The 24,051-nt window shown below is 40.6% G+C and overlaps 1 protein-coding gene across 8 annotated transcripts in view; it reads left to right on the top strand.

The window, feature by feature from the left end:
- The window catches only part of VPS13B (vacuolar protein sorting 13 homolog B), a 729,531-nt gene that overhangs the window by 260,314 nt on the left and 445,166 nt on the right, over positions 1-24,051 (top strand). The window contains exon 20 of one of the 8 annotated variants that reach the window (XM_069957353.1): positions 23,593-23,677. The exons of the other annotated variants lie outside the window; for them this stretch is intronic. Coding sequence (XP_069813454.1) covers positions 23,593-23,663 — 71 coding nt within the window. The 3' untranslated portion in view covers positions 23,664-23,677. Of the gene's footprint in view, positions 1-23,592; positions 23,678-24,051 lie in introns of those variants that run through there. 8 annotated transcript variants of the gene reach the window in all.

The raw sequence follows: 24,051 nt of genomic DNA, 5'->3' as shown, positions 1-24,051 counted from the left end.
GCTTTGCGATTGAGTCTTTTCTTTATACCTGTCCTTCACATATTATCCATTCATGTCTTCAAAAATTGCATTAAAAAACTGAACATGGCATCCCACTCTTAAATATATTCATATGAGGAATTTTTATTGTGTTGTAAAAAGTTGTAAAAATTCGCGGCATACCCTTATATTTTTTTTTCAGTGGATTTTCTCTTTTTACACTGTGTATTTTTCCATACATTTATCTCAACCAGTCCTCTTCCAGGCTTCCTAATGTGATTTCCACTCACAAAAAAAAAATCCTGTTTTTCTCACATTTACGATACCACTTTGGACAAAAAAACATAGAAGCTATAGAGCGGGGATGGTTGACCAGTCAGTCCACTGATCCTTTAACCCCTTAAGGTCAAAGCCTATTTTCGTTTTTGCGCTTTTGCTTATTCCATTTTAAGTTTAAAAGTCCATAGCGCTTGCATTTTTTCACCTAGAGACGTATATGAGTGCTTATTTTTTGCGAAACCAATTGTACTTTGCAATGACAGGCATTATTTTTCCATAACATATGCTGCGAAACCGGAAAAAAATCATTTGCGCTGTCAAATTGAAAAAAAAAAACGAATTTGTTTTGATTTCGGGGAGTTTTGCATTTACGCCGTCCGTCCTATGGTAAAACTGACTTGTTATGCATGTTCCTCAAGTCGTTACGATTACTATGATATATAACATGTATAACTTATATTGTATCGGATGGCCTGTAAAAAATTCAAACCATTGTTAACAAATATACGTTCCTTAAAATCGCTCCATTCCCAGGCTTATAGCGCTTTTATCCTTTGGTCTATGGGGCTGTGTGAGGTGTCAGTTTTTGCGCCATGATGTGTTCTTTCTATCGGTACCTTGATTGCGCATATACGACTTTTTGATAGTTTTTTATTAAATTTTTTTCTGGATTTGATGCGACCAAAAATGCGCAATTTTGCACTTTGGAATTTTTTTGCGCTGACGCCGTTTACCGTGCGGGATCAGGAATGTGATTATTTAATAGTTCGGGCGATTACGCGCGCGGCGATACTAAATATGTTTATTTATTAATTTATATTTATAAAATGGGAAAAGGGGGGTGATTTGGACTTTTATTAGGGGAGGGGATTTTTTATTAATAAAAACACTTTTTTACTTTTTTTTTACACTGTAACTAGGAGCCCCCCTGGGGGACTTGTAAAAAGACAGCACTGATCTCTCATAGAGATCAATGCTGTGTATATACAGAGCAAAGATCGATTAGATCGGTCATAGATTACTATGGCCTGCTGCAGGCCACAGCAATCTATTGCCGAGCCGGGATCAGCGTCATTCCGACGCTGAGGCCCGGCACGGGCAGAAGAACGGATCTCCCCCCCGCGATCGCATCGCGGGGGGGAGATCCGTCCCACTAGACACCAGGGACGTGCGGCGCAGTGCCTCTAAGTGCAGCTGTCAGGTTTGACAGCTGCACTTAGAGGCTTAATTAGCCGGTGCGGCAACGGGACCCACGCCAGCTAATAGAGGCACTGCCCGGCTGCACGTGTCAGCCGGGATCAGCGCCGTTCAGAGCGTGGTCCCGGCGGGACCCCGCTCTTAACACCCCGAGCGGCACCATGACATATCAGATACGTCATGGGTCGCTAAGGGGTTAAAACAATTACATCTTTTGGGTTTCTCTCCTCCTTCATATTTATATACATGGTGTGTGCCTAGCTTGTAAGATATATGAAGTTGTGTGGACTTGTTAACCCAGTCGATTAGTATTAGCAGAACAGATTATTAGGAATTCCAGATACAGGAAATGGTCTGAACGACAGAAGCTTATTTATCTTCCTTACTAACGTCTCAGTTGATAAGTAGCTAATTGATATCTCCATCTATGAAAAAAGACACCCCGACCAGATGCTACAGGCTCCCAGAAGTGCCGTTTTATTGCTTTCCGATTTACTGATAGATAAAAATGAAGGGTCATAGCTCTCCACTTTTTCTGCCCTATCTCCTTGATACAAAACAGACTTCCCTGCCTTAAAGGCCATGTCAAAGCGATTGTAGGATTTACCACTTAATTTACAATGTTGTCTCTTGAAGTAATTACCAGTAATAGCAAATTCCATTGTTAACACCTCCCTTATCAAGTGGCTTTGTGGTGCAGTGTTACTTCATTTCAGTCTCCCACAGGGGGCAAGCTCTACTGGGATGGCCTGGGCTCCTGGCATGTGCTTATAAAGACTTGTCACAGGTAGCTCTTGTCATGCAACCAAAAGGAGGAACAGCTTTAAAGCAGCATGCTAAGTAAACATGGGCCGGGGAGCTTAACCTACCACCAGTGGAGAATGAGTCAATGGTCATATAAGTGTTTTTCTTGTCCACTGTGAATGGAAAGTAAAGTCATGACCCCCTGTAGGGCCGGAGTCTATTAGCTCCACTGCTCTCTTCATGTCTGATGAGTCAGTGTGTGGTTTTTGTTTTGTTTGAAGTGTTTGTTTTTGTTTGTTCTTAGCAAATTTAGAATGGGGTAAAAGCGCTTTGCCTGCCATTGAGGAAAAGGGCAATCAGAAAAGGTTTTATAGGGGTAGATCTGTTTATTGTAAATTCCTGACTCTGCATTGAACATGGCTTGCCACCACAGCAGAACTCAACTATCAGTTCTCCAGTGAGTTAATTCCCCCATCTGTCTTTTATCAGAATTCGCAATCCTTTTTATTTCATGCTCACTGTGTGTAGTCACATCAGACGCATTCTGTAATTTAAGACTATATAAGGGTGCATTCACACATACAGGCGCTGCGGAATCTGTTGGCGCTATACAAATAAAATTATTATTATTACATACAGGATCCGCAGCAGATTTGATGGTGCAGATTTTATGCTGTGTTAAGTTATTTAGTTGAAATCTGCAGCAGAAAACCCGCTGCGGATCCGGTAGGTGTGAACGTACCCTTAAGCTGGATATGTAACTGTCGGCCAAACAGGTAGTGGTCTCCAATCAACAGCTCCGGTACTGATGATGGGACTGACGGCGATGGGGGGGGGGGGGGGACAAATTGCCTGTCCTGTATATGCAGTATTTATTGTGGGTGCTGTTGACATCCAATGTATATCACTGTAGCACATGCTGCAGGGCTTTATGTAACGAAGTCTTAATCACTCTTAGTTTGGGTGTGGCTTCACAGTTCAGTTCCATGAAAGTGAATGGAGCAGAGTTGTATTAATACACACAACCAAGGGAGGTCCTGTATTTGCAAGAAAGTAATTGAGTTTTATTTTCTAATGCTTGATAACCTCTTTAAAAACAGAAATTGGACATAGTTGATTATAAGGTTTGATCCTGTGTGAGTGTACATATTAAGCTTTCTTCCAAGCTGATGTGGAAACAAAGTGAGCGCTGGCGAGGAAAAGACTTTAGCTCTCTTCTGCTTGTTTATCAACCCTTTAAGGTAGCGATACATTTTTGATGGCCGAACAATCGTTCAGCCATAAGTTATCTCTTCCATTCGGCTCCTGTGTCCCCCATAGACAGGGTAGGGATAAGCTGCAGCTAGAAAGCTCTGACTGGCTTTTCTCTCCTAGGAAAAAGGGTCTGGTGGTTGTATTCCATAATGCCAAACCCCTATCTCCACCAACATCATCTATTAGCAGTCTGTAAGAACACCATACACCTTATAAAGACAGCCGAACCCGCAGTGAGCAGCGGGTAGAGCCGACAAAGGTATACAGTACATGGATACCGTTAGACTAGAATTGGTCAAACCTGCCTACCTACCTGTCTAAACTGTATGGCAGCCTCTTGTCTCTCTCCCTACGTATGTAGGCTTCCTAACTGCTGGACGATAAGGATGAGGCACCTTGAATTTTACATGTTTTTTTTTTTTCTTGAAAGAGATAAGCCCCTCTTCTACTTAAAAACATGATGCAGTCAGGACTTTCCGTAATGTAGCCGTAGTATGGTCTCATAATATTTTGCACGGAAGAGAGCTACTGTAGGCCTGGTCTGTTGACCATCTCAAAAAACGTTGATTATTGTGTTAAAAAAACATTTCTTTTTATTGTTAACTTCATAATTCTTATGAAAGGAAATGTTTTATCAAATTTGTATTGTTTAAATGCATTACAGTGTATGGTTAGCGTAAAACCATACTTATAAAGAAAAGAAAGTTTTGTCTTGTTTAGTGGTTGGGAGTCCCCATGCGTGTATGTATGTATGTGTGTGTGTGTGTGTGTATATATATATATATATATATATATATATATATATATATATATATTTACATGCAGCTTCAGTACTGTCCCTATCATGTAGTCCTTTGTATGCAGTAATGGCCTGCTCACCATCTTTATCTCCAGTTGTAACCTTTAGCACTTTTCACTGTCAGATCTCCATGGCATTTCCTGTATACAGCACCCGGTGAGTGGTTTATCAGTCCATGAATACTGTGCGCTGGGCTGCTGCACTGAGCCTCTGATAAAGTGATTACCCCAACAGATTGCAGTAGCTACAGCTTGGATCACACTAGCTGCCCTTACAGTCCACCACAGGGATGTGCTACTTGCAGTTGAAAGATTTACATATATGAAAGTAAACCATCTTGTAACGCAATCTCCTGATGACTCTGGGGTCTAAATAGCGTTCTAAATACCGTCTGTCAAGTCCCTCAGAGTCTCTTCAGTCATGATAGATTATAACTAGCTTAGGCAATTCACTTTGTGTACTAAAGTTGATATCCCTGTATACTGCTGCACACGTCACTGCTATTGTTATTGTGCTGTCGCATTGAAGTTGTCAGCTGGTAATCTTTCAGTGTAATAACTTTAAAAAAAAAAGTTGTCTTTCATGACTTGAAAAAGAGGAGAATTTGTCACTGCGCGGTGACCCCGCTCTGAACCGCCGCGATCCCGGGTGCCTCATGTAGCCCGGGATCGCGGCTATTAGCGGGCATGGTCCGATTGCCGTGCCCGCTAATTAGATAATCGGAGGCAGCTGTTAAAGATGACAGCTGCCTCCGATTACCGGATTCAGGCGGTCCTTGGTGTCTAGTTGGGGAGATCACTCCTCTGGGAAGTTGTCCCGGAGGAGCGATCTCCGTTACTGAAGCCGGCCGGGGACCGCTCCAAGATGGCGCCGTCCCCGGCTCAGCACTCGTTTGTTTCCGGCTGCAGCAGCCGAAAGCAAACGAGTGCCGATCTCATTGATCTTTGCTGTATAACTATACAGCAAAGATCTCAATGAGAGATCAAAGTGTATATACTAGAAGGCCCCTAGGGGGGGCTTCTAGTATATGTGTAAAAGTAAAAATACATAAAGTGTTATCAATAAAAAAGCCCCCTCCCCTAATAAAAGTCAGACTCACCCCCCTTTTTCCAGGTTATAAATTAAAGTAAATAAATAAATAAACATGTTTGCTATCGCCGCGTCCGTAATCGCCCGAACTAATAATTAATCACATTCCTGATCTCGCACGGTAAACGGCGTCAGCGCAAAAATATCCCTAAGTGCAAAATTGTGCATTTTTGGTCACATCAAATCCAGAAAAAATGTAATAAAAAGCGATCAAAAAGTCTCATATGCGCAATCAAGGTACCGATAGAAAGAACAAATCATGGCGCAAAAATGACACCTCACACAGCCCCATAGACGAAAGGATAAAAGCGCTATAAGCCTGGGAATGGAGCGATTTTAAGGAACGTATATTTGTTAACAATGGTTTGAATTGTTTACAAGCCATCAGATAAAAGAAAAGTTATACATGTTACATATCGTTATAATCGTAACGACTTGAGGAACATAAAAAACATGTCAGTTTTTCCATAGGACACACTGCATAAAAACACAATCCCCCCAAAGAGAAATAATTGTTTTTTTTTTTCAATTTCACTGCGCATATAATTTTTTTCTGGTTTCGCAGCATATTTTATGCAGAAATTCAGCCTGTCATTGCAAAGTACAATTAATGTCGCAAAAAATAAGGGCTCATGTGGGTCTGTAGGTGTAAAAATGCAAGTGCTATGGCCTTTTAAGCACAAGGAGGAAAAAACAAAAATTAGCCTGGTCCCGAAGGGGTTAAAGAAGTTAAGTGTTCAATCACTAGCCGTTCTTTGCTTTTGGTACTTTTTCTTTTTTGAGGGTCTGTTTAATCAGTTTTTCCAGCTATGAAAGAGCCATTTCACGTTTTAAAAATTGCCTAAATTACTGTGTGTGAAAGTAGTTTATTTACGTAATATACCTACTAGAGATAAGCGCAACTCGAGCAGGCACTTGTCCGTTCACTCGGCAATTGAGTACCAGTGCTTGAAGAAGATGAATGCAGATCTAGGAAGACCGAGAAAACAAGGATACAGCCATAGACCATGTTCACAAACTGGCTTTTTTGGCCATTTTATTTTAAAATAAAGGCCATTGTTTTCAGTCTTCAATGATTTTTATTGAAGTCAATGAAAGCAACGGGCGTTAGTTCACTCAATGTATTAAGTAAGCAAACAGTGGCTGTCAAAATAATGTTCATGTTATTAATTCATTGCCGTTATTCATTGCCGTTATTTAGCAAACAGTAGCCGTTTTACGTTTTTCACACACAGATTTTTTTTTCTCACTGTCCTTTAACCGTCTTTTACTAAACTCGATAGACCTTGAAAAAAAAACCACACGCAAAAGGGTGTTAACAGTGGCCATCACTAAACCTAAACTGCAATAATATAACAACAACCATCATTGCAATCATGGCCACCAAAGAATCCAAAACAATTTTGAAAATAACGGTGGTTCTTTGACAACGATGGCCATCAATAATAATCATGATCATTATTGGTGGCCGTCATGATCAAACAACAGCTGTTATTTTGCATAAAAAAGATGTTGTGTGAACAAAGCTTATGGCTGTATCCATGTTTTCCTTGACTTCCTATGGCTGCATCCAACTTCTTCAGCCACCAGTATTTAAATGCTGAACGTTTGGGCACTAGTATGCTTCAGTTGCGCTCATCTCTAATACCTACTTTACCAGAGCAGAGGGTTGCCGAAAAAAAGCTTCCTCTAGTAGACGTGGCGTGTCATTGCATTACACGAGCAGTCAATCATTGGAATGGCCCTCATGTAATTTCATATGCAGCTTCCTTCAACCAAACCTAGGGTTGTGTTCACACGTTCAAGCTTTTAATTGCACTTATTGAAAACAAAGCCAGGAATGGATCTAAAAAGATAAGAGGGCTCATTCTTTAATCCATTCACAAGCTCTCCCTGGCTTAGCATTCAATAATGGAAATTAAGAACCTGAATGTGTGAACATATCCAGAGGCTGTGTTTCCAAATATGTGTTCTGAATGCGATCCGAACATGGTGGAAACCACTCCCCCATATCTTTACCCAATAGACATGGAATTTTGCCGAAAAACACGGTTATTGGAGGAGAAATGGGGGTGTTCTGAATGTATACATTGAAGCACAGACTGAAGCCAACGGTTGGTCATGTTGGTTTCAATTTAGGAAATAGATCCGGTGAAAGTATTTTTGATATAGGTTTCTTTTAATTCATCTAAATTGTCTTTTTGACAGTCAGCATGAGGGTTGTGCAGGTACCAATAATCCTTCTTAGCTGATTAATCAGGAGAACGGATCTTATTATGTCTGTATTTGCACTTCGTCCCAAGATACAGCCATCTGTGAGAGATTTTGTTACCAGTTGCACAATTTCCATAGGAGCAAAAAAAACAATTATACATTTATATCTGGCTATCATATGAGCAGTCAGGACATTTGTGTGATGTTTTTGGGTTATGATGTTATCCTGATGATGTAACTTAAATCATGGAATAACTAACAGCTCATCACCTCACAGAGTAACATTTGGACATCACAGGTTGATATGAGATCTACCACTTCTGTAGATCACCACATTTCCAAAAACAGAAATAGCAGAAGCTGCAACTAAATCAAGTAGTTACCTAATTAAGATGAACCTTGCACCTCTTGCTGACATTGCATCGGCAGGACTCTGAAACTAGAGCTACTCTTTGACATGGGGTGAATACAGGCATGCAAATTTATTTTTTGTGTCCTTTAAAAGTCATAAATTTATCAGTGTTCTTATCGCCCACTATATGTTTGTACTAGATATTGCTTTGTTTTTATGATTATTAGAGAATCTCGAGCTTGGTTGAGTTCTTCCAGTTTACCAGTGGCTGCAGAAGTTGGATGCTTAAGGCTATATGGAAAACACAGATGCAGACTTAAGGTGTATCGGTGTTTTCCAGCACTCCCTAGGGCTGCATCTAACTTCTGCAGCCACCAGTAATCAAACGCTGCACACTCGAGTTTGTAAGAACCCGAACTTGCTCAAGATTTGCTTATTATGATTTGCTAGATATGATTATCTAGTAGTAGTTTATGTTTGAAGTCCAAATGGGATGGATCAACATTTCCTTACATAGACTGAGTGCAGAAACGCCATTGACAGTGGAAACAAAGGAGGTCATTATAATGTGTAATCAAATTTTATTTCTAGTGACCACTTAAAGGGGTTATCCAACGCTACACAAAAATGTCCACTTTCTTCCAGAGACAGACCCTCTCTTGTCATCAGTTTGGGTGGGGTTTCATAACTCATTTCCATTGAAGTGAATGGAGCTTAATTGCAATTTGCACCTGAACTGGAGACAAGAGTCGTGCTGTCTCTGGAAGAAAGTGGCCATGTTTTTGTAGCGCTGGGTAACACCTTTAAGAAACCCACTGGTGGGTATAAGGTGTATGAGAGCCTCCTGAATCTCCATCGACAGATGAGATCAGTGGGTAGAAGAATTCATGTTATTTCTCTCCCTGGCCCTTTTGTTCTTGGAGGGAGAAGCTGGCAGCAGAGATGTCTGACTGTGGCTTACCCCTCCCCATAGAGAACACATGAATGTTCAGCCTCATTGCATGTTCATGTGTATGGGGAAAAATAACTGTTGGCCAAAAGATCAGAAAGGTATATAGATACTTTTATGCCTTTATATGCATCTCCATCAAAGATTTCCTGTTTTCTGCTCCACTGTAAGTGCCAGAGCCGTTAAAGGATAGAAACAGAGCATCTGATAGACACCATTGGCTATAATATAAAATAAATATAAAGAAGTTCTCTTTGTAGATGTGAAATTTCTAAGGCACTTTTAGCTTGGTGCTAGAGGGAGAGAATCCAAGACTCTCCATTCTTTACCCTTACACCCCCCCCCCCCCCCCCCCCCCCCCCAAGGAGATATAGAATTGGCCGAATTACAATAGAACCAAGTATCACCAGGGATGCAATCAAAGATGTGTAAGGCCAGAAGAAAGACTGGTGTGTAGTCAAACCGAGGAGTGGAACAGAATTTACTAGGCAAACAATCAAGGTTCTTTTTGCAATCACATGACGGTCTAGTTTGAGTATGGAGGCACCATGGTGAACACGAAAATCGTGCCTTTTCCCCTTATGACAGTCAGTACCTCTAGTAGTGATTGGAGGGGCCCTAAAAGGGCAGCATTCTATACATGACATACAACTGGCACCTGTCAGAGGATAATGCCCACCCAGACACAGCTAGAGCTGCCAAGAAATGTTTCTGCCAGATTGCAACATTTCCTGGATCTACCCTGTCACCAGATTTATGCCCAATCAAGAATTAATAAGGCCAGCTGGGGAACCAGCATCAGCAAGCTATGAGCAAGATCTACAGGCCCAGGTGCAACATCTGTGGTCAAAGGTGCTGCAGGATGCCATACGTAACCTGTATGCCTCAGTTCCTACCCATGTCTCATCTTGTACCCTTGCTAAAGGTGGGCCTGACTTAGTACTAGAGCCTCCTTTCAGTTATACAGTTTTCCTTAATTAAAGGAGAAGTCCGGCCAAAATTAATTTTTGATATGTTGTTACTTATGAAAAGTTATACAAATTTCTAATGTACATTAATTATGGGAAATGCACATATACTGCTATTTCCCTTAATTTAGTAGATCAGGAAGTGTTAGAAATATCTCTGAAGAAGTGACGTCACGACCCAGGGTGTAATTCCTATGGAGTGTCCAGCAGGGGGCGCTCTCTATATAGAAGTCTATGGGACTTTATTGTTTCTATGTAATGTAATGTAATGTAGTGTACAGTGCTTTATTGAATGAATACATCTATGGAATACTTTGGGGAGCAAGTGTCCTTGCTCCCCAAAGTATTGCATAAATGTATTCATTCAATACATTCAATACACAGTAAGCCCGCCGATCCGCCGCATTTCCGCCGATCCGCCACACGCTGATCCGCCGCATTCCCGCCGATCCGGACCATATACATTGAACTACAGCTCCCATCATCTGCTTCTAGTATGAACAGGTGATGGGAGCTGTAGTTGGGTAATGGATATCACATGCCGCCGGGCGCAGGGGGGAGCCGCTCAGTACACAGGAGCGCTCCCCCCTCCTCCTCCTCCTTCCGTGATAACTTCCGCCTATACCAATGCTGACTCCCTGCCTGGCCGCCGCTCTCCGCTCTCATATACCGGCTCCCGGCATCAGCGCGGACACCAGGATGCATCGGGAGCCGGTATGTATGGGGGGAGAGTGGAGAGCGGCGGCAGGCAGGGAGTCAGCATTGGTATAGGCGGAAGTTATCACGGAAGGAGGAGGAGGAGGGGGGAGCGCTCCTGTGTACTGAGCGGCTGCGCCCGGCGGCATGTCATATCCATTACCCAGCTACAGCTCCCATCACCTGTTCATACTAGAAGCAGATGATGGGAGCTGTAGTTCAATGTATATGGTCCGGATCGGCGGGAATGCAGCGGATCAGCGTGTGGCGGATCGGCGGGAATGCGGCGGAAATTCGGCGGGCTTACTGTGTATTGAATGTATTGAATGAATACATTTATGCAATACTTTGGGGAGCAAGGACACTTGCTCCCCAAAGTATTCCATAGATGTATTCATTCAATAAAGCACTGTACACTACATTACATTACATTACATAGAAACCCATAGAAACAATAAAGTCCCATAGACTTCTATATAGAGAGCGCCCCCTGCTGGACACTCCATAGGAATTACACCCTGGGTCGTGACGTCACTTCTTCAGAGATATTTCTAACACTTCCTGATCTACTAAATTAAGGGAAATAGCTCTATATGTGCATTTCCCATAATTAATGTACATTAGAAATTTGTATAACTTTTCATAAGTAACAACATATCAAAAATTAATTTTGGCCGGACTTCTCCTTTAACTATACACGGTGTAAAAAATCTGTCTCAACGCATTTCCCCAAAGGAAAATGGTTCATCAGTGGAACTCCTAATATTAAACAAAACATCTAAACAGCTGTTCTGAATAGCAGTGCAAGAGGCAGGGATAGACAAGAGATAATGATACGGGATACTCACTGGGAACCAATATGAACTTACCTGATTAGTGTAGAGTGCCTCCTGATGGTGTAAGAAGCACCAAACCAGATTCTATGTGTAAATATATGCTTAGGGTGGAGTCCCTTGTGTCTTAAGTAGAGAAGAGCAAAACTACAGTAAGTTCACTTACACAAAATGCTCGTATTTGACTGTCAGTGGCTGGAGAAGATGTATGCAGACCTAGGGCTGCCTGGAAAACATGATTATAACACTTGCTGCAGATTTTACCTATTGCTATGGCTACAATTGGCTAAATTAAGAATTTTAAGCAAATATTTTATTTGTTTAATTTTACATAATTCTCAGGAAAATCGTGCTGATTTTTTTTTGCTGCAGATTTTATGCTTCAGATTTTGATTTTTAAATACTGCAGATTTTCCTCTGTAAAAAGTCAGCAGCTTATCCCACTCTGTGTAAACATTCCAATTTCTAAAAAAGAAAAAAAAATACATTCAAAGAGAAGCGATGATTGGTGGGTGATTTTTTTTTTGTTTCTTAAATTATGAAAATCCAAAAAGTTTATAGTCTTGCATGTTAATGCTATTTTGCTTTGTGTGTAAAACTATATTTAAATGAAAAAAATTACTTTCATTTTAATCTTTTTTTTTTTTTTTTTTTTTTTAGACCTTTTAATAAATTTTCTTCTAATTTTGCTTTGCATGTTGGCTCTGTGGCTTGTAGCTCCATCTGCACACTTGTCTTGGTGTTTAGGTAATGTGCACTTGTAATGATGTCCATTGTTCTCTCCGGCAGGCGCACCGATCCTCGTGTGATGTTATGATTAGGCTCCCCGCGCTCATTAACAGTTTAAATCAGCACCACATCTTGCTGAATGTAAGCGCTGACTGTAGCCAGCTTCATGGGGCAGGCAATGAGTAACCAGCTTTAGTAGAGTAGTGTAAATGAGAGAGAATATTTCATGCTTTCAGAAGCTGTCATCCACTGGGTGGTCCTCGAAAAACGCTCCTGTGGTAACATTTTAAAGGGGAGTTTGTTTGACAGGCAATAACCTTAATCTTTTGTGTTATTTCCTTTCAGCTTATGGTTGTATATCTTTAGAATTTCATTGATTGTTTTGAAAGCGTTTCATCTGAACAAGTTAATTAAGGCACATGGAGGGCACTGCCTTCCTATAGCCTAAACATGACTGCCCTCACATGGAGATCAGGAGCAGATGCGGCCTCCTGCCGCTGACGTTCATCACTAAATTGCCTGTTTTGGAAAGCAAGATAAAATCCTTACATGTATTATTTCATGCTGTTTTCAGGCATGTGGTTATTGATGGATTTCTCCAGATAATTTATAATGATTTATTTCAGTCGTAGGGATGCATGCTAGGACGGGCATTATGAAATCTACATAATGTGAAACAAATGCTCCTGTGGCCAAGACTTCAAGAATTTTTGCTGCTTTTTCCACTGGTTTAATTTATTTGTTTAGTTCATTGTGCTGCTAGAGTGTTTGGGTAAAGCTTCAGTTGTTTGATATGTGTGATATGGCTTTGTTTTTCTTTTAATGGTGTTTGAAGGTATAGGTGGTGGTTCAGCCTTTTTTTTTATATGTTCGGCATAATGGCTAATTTATTATTGCATTTTTTTTCCCCAAACATTGAACATTGCAGCAGATGGTTTTGTATTTTTTAGTTCCTTTTTTTTATAACATTTAAATCGTGTAGTTTAACAGTTAGGGTATGTTCACACTGAGCAAATATGGCGGAATTCTGTGTCGGAGCCCCACTAAGCTCAGTGTCTCGCTGTGAGTTGAATGAGAGGGTGCGCGCTCCTCCGCTGCCGCCGCTCTCCGCTCTAAGAAATGACATGAGATGATATGACATACTGAGGCAGGTGTAATTTCGTGGCGGAGAGTTCCGCGGCGGAATTAAACCTATTTTACTTAGTGTGAACATACCCTTAGAGTCACTTTGATTAAAAAAAAAAAAAAAAAACTTCTGACATGTCATCAGACATATCAAGTTATTAATTGCAGCAGGTCTCACTGCTGAGACCCACTGCGAACAGGAGATATAGCTGGGAAGAGTGTTCAGTGGCTGCGCAATCCACTCCCCGGCTGTTCACCAATTCTGCTAGTTTAGCCTCTCAGACTATAATGATGCTAAACTGTCAGAATTAGTGAGCGGCCAGGGAGTGGATCACACTGATTCCACACACTCTCTTGTAGTTTTGTGAAATCACAGCAGGCGCCACGTGTAGCAATTTTCTACAGAAACATTTGCTTTTTCCTCCATAGACTTTTATAAGGGGGTAAAAACACCAGAAAAAAAGTTGTATCTATTTGCATATTGGTGTTTTTTTCTGGCATATTTTTTTTCTGGCAATTAAACCTAGAATAACGTGACGAAGAATCACATGACTTGTACTGAAAAATAATGGAAGGGATAAAAATTCTTACAGTAATTTATACTAATATGAGAAAACACCAGGAGGACTGTCAGGAAAAAAAACCCATCAGAGTTAAAGGGGTATTCCACTCAAACAAAACTTTTGATATAGAAAATAGTAGAACAGGTCACCTGCACTACTAGGAATCTGTCCCTGATGTATGGAGATAGGAAGATGTAGGGAAACTCTGAAGACTCTCTCTATTACAAAAAGCCTGAAACGTGCGTAGCTCTGCAGCACAGACTGCACCCCCTGTTCTTCTCTCCCCGCTTCTAATGAAAATGGAATAAAGCTTGACCTTTTCTCATGGATCGGTGAGTGCTGAAAATATTTTTTCTCTATTTATGTAAAACTTTTAATATGTTGCTGACCATGGTGAGACTAACAATTCATTCCATTATTATTTAATTAGTCGCCGTCTTCTTCCCATTTTTGAACTGCTGCTTTCTGCTGGAGGCACAAAAAGTCTGAGCTTTTCTCTCTGTCTCCCTCTCCCTTCTGAGAGAGGTGATGTAAACAAGTCCTTGACTTGCTTTATCTGCAACATTGTAGCTTCTTTGTAATGCTGGGAGGAGTAATCACAGTGAGTTCATTAGCAACTTGACCTCAGAGTAAAGGCCCTATTCCGCGGAACTTTTTCGAACGATTATCGTTCATAAAATCGTTCAAACGACCACTCGTTAACGATATTTGTTCTGTGGAATAGCTGTAAACGAGCGAACGACAACAGTGAAATCGTCGTTGAGTCGTTCACTATTTTTTTTTCAACATGTCGAAAAAAAATCGTTGGTCTTTCAACATTAATTCGCTAATCTTTTCGTTGAATAAAAAAACCTTTCAGTCGTTCTTGAAATGTCTATCTATATTTCCCCACGTTTTAAACGACCATGTAACGATGTAACGACCGCAAAAAAATCGTTACAGTACAGATATCGTTCACGTTCCCACATGTATAATGTGTTATCGTTCGCTTAAAAAAATCGTTACGTGCTCGTTAACGAGCGGTCGTTGGAGCGAGTCTATGAACGATAATCACTTCGTGAAATAGGGCTATAACTCTCCAAGCATTACGAAGAAGCTTGAAAGTTGCAGATAAAGCCAGTCAGGGACTTGTTCACATCAGCCGTCTCAGAAGGGAGGGGGAAGGAGGGGGAGACAGAGAGAGGCTCACACACAGTTTTTTATGTCTTCAACAAAAAGCAGCAGCTGAGAAATGGGGGAAGGAGACAGAATAGATAATAATTAGAGATGAACGGATTTCCCGAAGTTCGGGTTTGTATGAACCTGAACTATCGGCATCTGACTCCCGCTGTCTGCCGGCTCCGTGCAGCAGGTGGATACAGCCTAAGGAACGTCTAGAAAACTGGGATACAGCCTATGCCAATGGCTGTATCCCAGTTTTCTAGGCGTTCCTTAGGCTGTATCCACCCGCTGCACAGAGCCGGCAGACAGCGGGAGTCAGATGCCGATAGTTCAGGTTCATACGAACCCAAACTTCGGGAAATCCGCTCATCTCTAATAATAATGGAATGAAATGTTAGTCTCGCCATGGGCAGCCACATATCAAAAGTTACGTTTCAGTGGAATACCGCACCGAGTGGAGTTTCCGGTTTACAGCATTACAGCAAAGCAGTTGCTCATCCAAAGAGCATGGTCCCTCTGTTTTGTTGTGCACTTATAGTGCAGTTTTCTCTCAAAGAGAAAAAAATAATGTGCAAATTCATAGCAACCTAATATCAAACATATTGAATGAATTAATGTGTTTAGCTAATTGGATAAACTCAAATAACATAAAAACCTGTGTGATCAACCACAGTGTAAGGCTAACTTTACACAACATGGCAATGGCAAGTGGGCAAAAGTCAAAACTTCTGTGTGGAAATACCACCAGCATTGTGGAGTGTCTACCCAACTGACATGGTTAACCCCTTAGTTTCATTGGTCATTAGCTTCATGGTAGTTAGAAGGCCTGTTAGGTCTGCCATAAGAATCTGCCTTTTAGGCTTCACCAGAAGTGTGGCCTTAATAGTTTGTGTTTCATTTTCACACAGACAGGGAACATTGCCTTCAATTGCTATGGTATACGTTTCCTTATTATTAAGCGATCAAAAGGCCGCAGTTTCTAACCCCAAGGGGCCAAGAAAATTTGAGTATAATTTAATAAAATAGCAATAAGTTATATATACCTCAAATAGTCCCAATAAAAACTACAACTTTGTTCTTAAACACACAATTCTTCATACAGCCTCAAAAAGTTATAGATGTTAATAAAAGAATATTAGAAATTCCCATAGTCTTAAAGGTCCAAAATAGGTGAGCCCTTAAAGGGTTAAATGCTAATTAAGGCCCTGTTTACACAATGGATTTTCACATGTCAATTCCTCCACCCAATCTGGAATCAATGGCAATCTCCTTTGACAACCTGCAAATTTTCTGAGCTCGGTTTTGAAAACCACAATGCAAAATAAATTTCATCTGATAATGTGCGTTTTTAAGTAAAACTCTTTTGGATTGCAATGAACTATACCATCCACATTGCATAGGGTTGAATTTGTATCTTTAACTGCAGCAAAGACTGTAGTATACAGAGTTTAAATCCACTTCAGAAATTCTAAGGTATGCCCTCTGATTTCATTTGCTGATGCGTGACAAATTGTTACAACAAGGCATAAATGTACACAGAAAATAAACAATCCCCCTATTTCTTAGAATATATTTAGCTAAAATCTTCTGCGTTTTATGCTGAACATATTAAAAATAAACCATACTCACCCTGATCACCCTACAATTGCCATTCCAGTGGCACCCAGTCCCCAGTGCTATCTCTCTCTTTGCGCTTCCCATGACGTCTAGTTAACGCAGATACTGCCCACTACTTGACTGTGTAAACAGGATGTGATTAGAAAGCAAAAAGAGGTGGAGAGCACTGATCTCCTTTGTAATGGCAGTGATGTGGGACTGGAGCATGTGAGTATGGTGTGTGTGTGTGTGTGTGTATATATATATATATATATATATATATTAATATATAGTTTTTTGTTTTTTACAGCCTTCGTTCTCATTTATATTTACAAAATGCCTCTGTTCTTGAACATAATTGGTTCTGGATGGCTGTTCCTGAACCGAGCAGTTCGAAAACAGATCTGTGTGTTACCAGTGGTTGTCTTTGCTGGTGGTGGCCTGCCAGGGCATGGAGAGGGTAGGTGGCAGGCTGGTGATGGGTGACGGAAGGTCGGGCAGGCCGTCTTAGGCGAATGGCACAGCAGGGAGTGGTGGCGGCAGCTGGCTGGGGCATTGTGCCAGGAGGTCTAGAGGACCAGAGAGGGTATTACTTGTGGCAAAGAGAAGCGGCGGTGAGAGAATTGCTATTGCCGGTGGCTGCCAGGTTTGCGGTGGAAAGAGTGATCAGCACTGAAGCAAAGGCGCCGTCGGCCTGAAGAGAAGTCCCCACAGCTGGTGTAGCTCACCTGGTGACCTTATTGCGGGTAACACCTGTTTAGAGTGGTGATTGCGGTCATTATAAAGGGAATCCCCGCTCCTGTAAAATTGATGTCCAAACACCTCAATGGCTGTCAGCTGAACAATTGTTCATCTGACATTTATTTCCCCAGATTTTGTTGAGATACCGAACAAAACTTCAGGGGAAGATTTTTTTCGAACACCAAGGTGTATTGTTAAACATGTTCACCAGCTCCTCTGGTTAGCCCGACTGTAGCTGAGATATTTTTATTTGGTCATTAGTTTCTGTAATGTTACAGCTTCTTATATGCGCTGTCTTTTTAAGTGTTGAGGCATTTTCTGCTTCAATGTGCTACTGCTGTTTGAAGGAAGCACGAGGGGAGGATTAATCTCATAATCACTCTTGGGGAATGGTGCTTTGAATTTTCAATAAGTTTCCAGTAGAGAAAACTTCATCAAGGGTATCATAACATAGAAAAAAAAATCTGTCCTTTTCCCACAACCATTGCTGTAAGACATGGCCATTTAGTGATTTACCTCTGTATTTGCTATTTTTATATGACTGTGTGTGATGGGCACAGTAAATACCTGCCATTGTGTATATTGAGTTACTTTGGTTATTGAATGACTCTGTATCTAAGTGACCCTCTACTATTGTGTGTATGGTGTTTATCATGGGGATTGGGTCTATTTTGTACGTGTTTGCGGAAAACTGGTGATTAGTGCTTTTCCTCTAGGCCCTATGGATGATTTGATGCAGCCTTCTCTGCATTCTTCTTCTTTTTGTCACCAGATATATTAAAATGTTGTTGTTTTGGTTTTTCCATATAAACATTTTAACTCAAACTGACAGTCATCATTGTCTTTTTGATGTCTCTTCCCTTTAGCAAGAGCAGAAAGTAATTTCCTGTGTTCCTTTGGCTTGTTTGATGAAGGTAGTGGTATATGTATATGTTTTCTGAATTTAATAAGTTCCATTTGACGCTTTTAAAGTAAAATTACACCGCCGTTCGGCACATTCCTGCAGCCGATACTGCTTTATCAGCTGCAGGATCCTTATCTTTTTACAATTGAATTGTGGGCATCATTGGCCATACTTTACATTGTGTGAACAGCTATTGTTTCTGGGCGCTGTTCATCGAAATATTCCTTAAGGTCCTGTGCACATATTCTCTTAAAAAAATCTGCCTTATGTAATATATATTAACCTTAAAAATAAGGTTTAGTAATTTTTTTTTTACGCATGAACTCATTTTCTAGTATTCCATCTGTAGGTGAAACTGCTCATTGTTTTTGAAGAGATGAAGCACAGTAAATGTCTTCCTGTACCTCTTTGGCTTGTTTATTGCTACATCGGTGAAAATGAAGTGCTTGAAATATTCCTGTGCACTTATGACTTCTGTTTTTTCTAGAAACTCGATTGTGGTTCCTGGGATCAGCATAGTATTCCCATTTTTGGAATACTTAGGTTCAAAAGATTACCTTTAACAAGGCTCATGTATGTGCAAGGAAATCCAATAATAGGGCTATTAATATAGCTGAGATTTAGTATGACCACATCAGCTTGTTCTGTGGAGTTCATGATATAGAATATTTCGCCACAGTCAGGGCTTTTTTAAAAACTATCACTATCCGCAGAATGTGGCTTCATTGTAGCTGCGGCAATTTATGAATTTAAAGAATTTTTTTTTTTTTTGCAGTCAATCAGAGACTTTGTAAGGGAGGCTCATAATGCTGTGTGACCCAACTGCATATACATTTATGAATACTACAGATTTGCATAACAGTAGATTGGGGCTGAATACTTTTGGCAGACCATTTGTCCATCTGACAGCTATCATACTGAACTTAAAGGAGTGTAGGTAGGGGATGTGTGTTAAAAACTACTGCCTTGTGCATCATTCCCCTGGCCCTGCAGAAGATTAAAACAAGTTTATGATAGGAAGAAGTAAAATACAATTACTTTTTCTGTACATAAAATATTAATGACCACGTATAATGTTTTTTATCGTTCGCAGTCCACAAACAATTCATCCATAATGTATCTGTTTTGCATCCATAATTCTTATTTTTTGAGGATCAGCAAAGAAGGGGAACATGATAGTTAAGTAAGTGGAAACAATTTAAAATGATTGATTATCCATATTTTTGCGGACATTGCTGACATTTTATTTGTAAAAATTACGGATCTTCAAAAATTACAGATGCTGCCATACCCTTCCATGGGACAATCTGTTCCTCAATCACTCTCCGTATTAGAGCTTGTCAATAATTTTTACAGATGAAATTTTTGCGTATTACAGATTAGTAAAATTACAGACAATGTGGACAGCCCAATTGAAATCCTAAGACCCTAAATTTGTCCGTAATTGCGGGTCCTATGGAAAACTACGGAGTATGTGCGTGGAGCCTAAGGCTTCATTACTTAGATATTCTAATGATATCTCACTTGATTTTTCTCTTACCCAGACAATCCCTTTAAAATAGCTCTGGTAAAATTACTCTTTAACCCCTTAACGACATCGGGCGTATATTTACGCCCTGATGCCGGTAAGGACGTTCAGAGCGGGGCCGCACGGCGACCCCGCTCTGAACCACGGCGGTCCCGGGTGCCACTTGTAGCCCGGGACCGTAGGTATTAGCGGGCACGGTCCGATCGCCGTGCCCGCTAATACAGTAATCAGATGCAGCTGTCAAACATGACAGCTGCATCCGATTACCGGATTCAGCCGTTCCCTGGTGTCTAGTGGCGGAGATCGCTCCCCCGGGATGTTATCCCGGAGGAGCGATCTCCGTTTCTGAAGCCGGCCGGGGACCGCTCCAAGATGGCGCCGTCCCCGACTCGGCACTCGTTTACTTCCGACTGCAGCAGCTGGAAGTAAACGAGTGCCTATCTCATGGATCTCTGCAGCATATCTATGCTGCAGAGTTCTCTATGGGAGATCAGTGCACTTATACTAGAAGTCCCCCAGGGGGGCTTCTAGTATAAGTGTTAAAGTAAAAAAAAAAGTGTTGTTAATAGTAAAAAGCCCCGTCCCCTAATAAAAGTCTGAATCACCCCCCTTTTCCCAGGTTATAAATAAAAGTAAATAAATAAACAAACATGTTTGCTATCGCCGCGTGCGTAATCGCCCGAACTATTAATTAATCACATTCCTGATCTCGCACGGTAAATGGCGTCAGCATAAAAAAATCCCAAAGTGCAAAATTGCGCATTTTTGGTCGCATCAAATCCAGAAAAATTGTAATAAAAAGCGATCAAAAAGTCGTATATGCGCAATCAAGGTACCGATAGAAAGAACACATCATGGCGCAAAAAATGACACCTCGCACAGCCCCATAGACCAAAGGATAAAAGCGCTATAAGCCTGGGAATAGAGCGATTTTAAGTGACGTATATTTGTTGACAATGGTTTAAATTTTTTACAGGATATCAGATACAATATAAGTTATACATGTTACATATCGTTTTAATCATAACGACTTGAGGAACATATATAACAAGTCAGTTTTACCCCAGGGCGAATGACGTAAAAACACATTTCCCCCAAATAAACAAAATGCTTTTTTTTTTTCAATTTCACCACACTTTGAATTTTTTTCTGGTTTCGCAGTGTACTTTATGCAAAAATTCAGCCTGTAATTGCAAAGTACAATTAGTGACGCAAAAAATAAGGGCTCATGTGGGTTTCTAGGTGGAAAAATGCAAGTGCTATGACCTTTTAAGCACAAGGAGGAAAAAACTAAAACACAAAAAACGAAATTGGCTCTGTCCTTAGAGGGTTAATCATCACATTAAGGGAAAATATTTGTAAACTGTTCTAAGGTCATATCTAGTGAGTGTGAATGTATAGTGAGCAGGTCTCTGGTCAGTTTTTCTTTCAGGACAAAAATAAAGTAATGGGGGTATTACCAGAGTACTAAGCCCCTTAGAGATATAGAGTATAAGGTCATAAACCTATATTTTACATTGCCGGAACGTTAACATAACCTGCCAGGCCTTTTCCCAGTGCACAGTCTGTCTTTCTGCAGACTAATGAAATAGCTGACAAAGACTTTTTAATCAATTTGTGCTTTTCTAACCTCAGTGGGAACTAGAAGACATGTTTTATCAGCCCCTCTATTAGTTACTGAACTCCCGGGTGATGCGTCCATGCACATGTTCTTAACTACTGCTTAGGAAAAATTAGAGATTAAAAGTCATTAGTTATTCATTCTAACCCGTGTACATTTCTCTACTGGGCTGTGCCTCAAAATGCTCCCATTTATTTCCTCTCCAGGGTATTGGTTGTAATTGCATGTCAGCATATTACACAGATCAGCTGTAACATTAAAACTTTTGAAGGGTAAAGTCAATAAGCTTGATTATCTTGGGGGCAATGGCTTCTGTCAGGGATTGGGATATAATTTGCAATAAATGAACAGCCATTTCTTAAAGTTTATGTTTTAGAAGAAGGTAAATTTGGCCATTGTTAAGGATTTCAGCTATTGGGCGATATGACTAATAGGGGCCAAATTGCTATGGTTAGATGACTGGGTTAGGAAAAATTCCAAAGAGGCTTGTCTTTCTGGTATGCAGTGATCAGTACCTACCAAAAGTGCTCTGTAAACCAGTCACAGGGTCATGGGTGCCCAAGATTCACTGATGTGTGTATAGAGTTAAGGCTAGCCCATTGGAGGGCTGTTGTTGCCCAAATGGTTGAAAAGGTTAGTGTTTGCTATGATAGAAAGAAACCTAACAGAAGGACATCACGAGATGACATTACGAGATCAGGGAGAGTGTCATCAAGGGAAGTAAACAGTCAATGGAGAGGACTGGAACGGTCAGTCTGAATACAGGTCGGGTGAGTATATTTCATTTTGTTGCGTTAGAACAATTGCGGGCTTTCAGTTCTTTTTTTTTTCTTCATCTAAGGGTCCATTTACACAGAAAGATTATTTGACAGATTATCTGCCAAAGATTTGAAGCCAAAACCAGGAATGGATTTGAAAAAAAAGAGAAATCTCAGGCTTCCCTTTATGACCTGATCTCTGTTTATAGTCTGTTTCGGGCTTTGGCTTCAAATCTTTGGCAGATAATCTGTCAGATAATCTTTATGTGTAAATGGACCCATAGACACACCAGTTAGCCCTGCAATAGGGTTTAAAATAGTAGTGAGGTCTTTTTAGCAGGATGCAACCACTCACAGTACAAAAAAAATATTTCACGCATGGTAACATGGCAAACATTGTCTTGTCCTCCAAATTCCCGACATCTGTCTGATTTGAGTTTATATGGGATTTGCTGGCTGTAAAAAAAAAAAGTATCTTATAGGATCTAAGTGGTCTACCATAACATCTTGGTACCAGATATACCTTTAGGGCAGGGGTGGGGAACCTGCGGGCTGCATCCGGCCCCTGAGACCTCCCGATGCGGTCCGTGGCTCCCCTGTGACACGGATTTAGCTGGGAATTCGCATCGTTAAATCCGCTGCGGATCCACCCGTGTGAATTTACCCTTAGAGGTCTTGTGGAGTCCATGCCTTGACTTTTCAGAGCTGCTGTAAAAGTATGTTGAGGGATTAGGCAGGTTATTTTTAGTGTTTGTTGTAAACCATGTGGTATCTGGAAAGGATTTTTTTTAATTTTGTGTGTATTTATAATTACTATTTATTTTTTAAAATATAATATAATTTTTAATACAACACTGCACTAATCTAGGACTCTGATCACACTTTGAACAGTCTGGCATTTCTGATGACACGAATAGTAAAGTCTACTACCCAACTGCATCCCAGTAAAGTAAATTGTTTCCATAAGAATTCTGGTCACTGCTGTGCTGGAAGTGGAAGTGGCTAGTGTGAACATCATCAGTACAATCACCCATTTTATCATTGAATCATCTATCTTGGTGTATTGTGCCAGATGACAAAATGTATTCATAGTAACCACTTAAAAAGTGTTTGACTCCAAGCTCGCATTTCGATCGCGACTGCCTCGCTGAGGTTTTCATGTTTGATGTCTTTGTTTTAGCTGCTGTGATCTATTGTTCTGAATTAACTATTTTTATATCTAATAAATAGGCTCCAGCTGCTTTAATAAATATAGCTGTATAGTTAAAATTTTTGCCAAGCTTAGCACGCTGCTTTAAATAAAGATTCTGTAATCAAATATAGGGCGCATTTTCTAAGTTTAGCTGCATTTTGGCACAGGAGACGTGTGAAATGACAGTAAAAGTGAAATGCACGTTAGAGAATCGAAAGGAACAACGTTGAGACAACCATGTGTTAATAATCAACATGTTCACCGAATTACAAGGTACAAAGTTCACCGAATGTACATCAATGCAACTTCTCTTAAAATCAGATCTAACAGGTGGGATCATCATCATCAAGAGGAATCGCCTTGCCATCAACTTTGTCAAAAGATTCACATGACATAAAAGTGAGAGCAAAAGATGGTAGTTGTTCTCAGTCCACTTGCACAAAGTAGAAAAAAAAGAAAATGGAACGGAAAGGAAGGCATCAGAACATTATTACAGAAAACTTAAAGCATTTTTAAATGGAAATGTACAACAAAGCAAATAGGCAGAATCAAGAGTTAGTGTTAGGGGCAGAACTGCAAGAAATATGCTGAATAAAAATAAAATGTGAGTTAGGGTATGTTCACACTGAGTAAATGTGGCAGAACTCCGCCTGCCTCAGTGTGCCATAGCCTGTCTATGGGAGGGCTTTCGTGCCTCTGCTCCAGCCGCTTTTCGCGCAAAGAATTGACAGATCAAACACCTAAATCTAGGGAAACAAGGTAACTTTGTTTCCGAAGTGA

Source organism: Dendropsophus ebraccatus, chromosome 2 (assembly GCF_027789765.1).
Source record: "Dendropsophus ebraccatus isolate aDenEbr1 chromosome 2, aDenEbr1.pat, whole genome shotgun sequence".
Taxonomy (NCBI): domain Eukaryota; kingdom Metazoa; phylum Chordata; class Amphibia; order Anura; family Hylidae; genus Dendropsophus; species Dendropsophus ebraccatus.
This window is presented reverse-complemented; position numbering and strand designations above follow the sequence as displayed.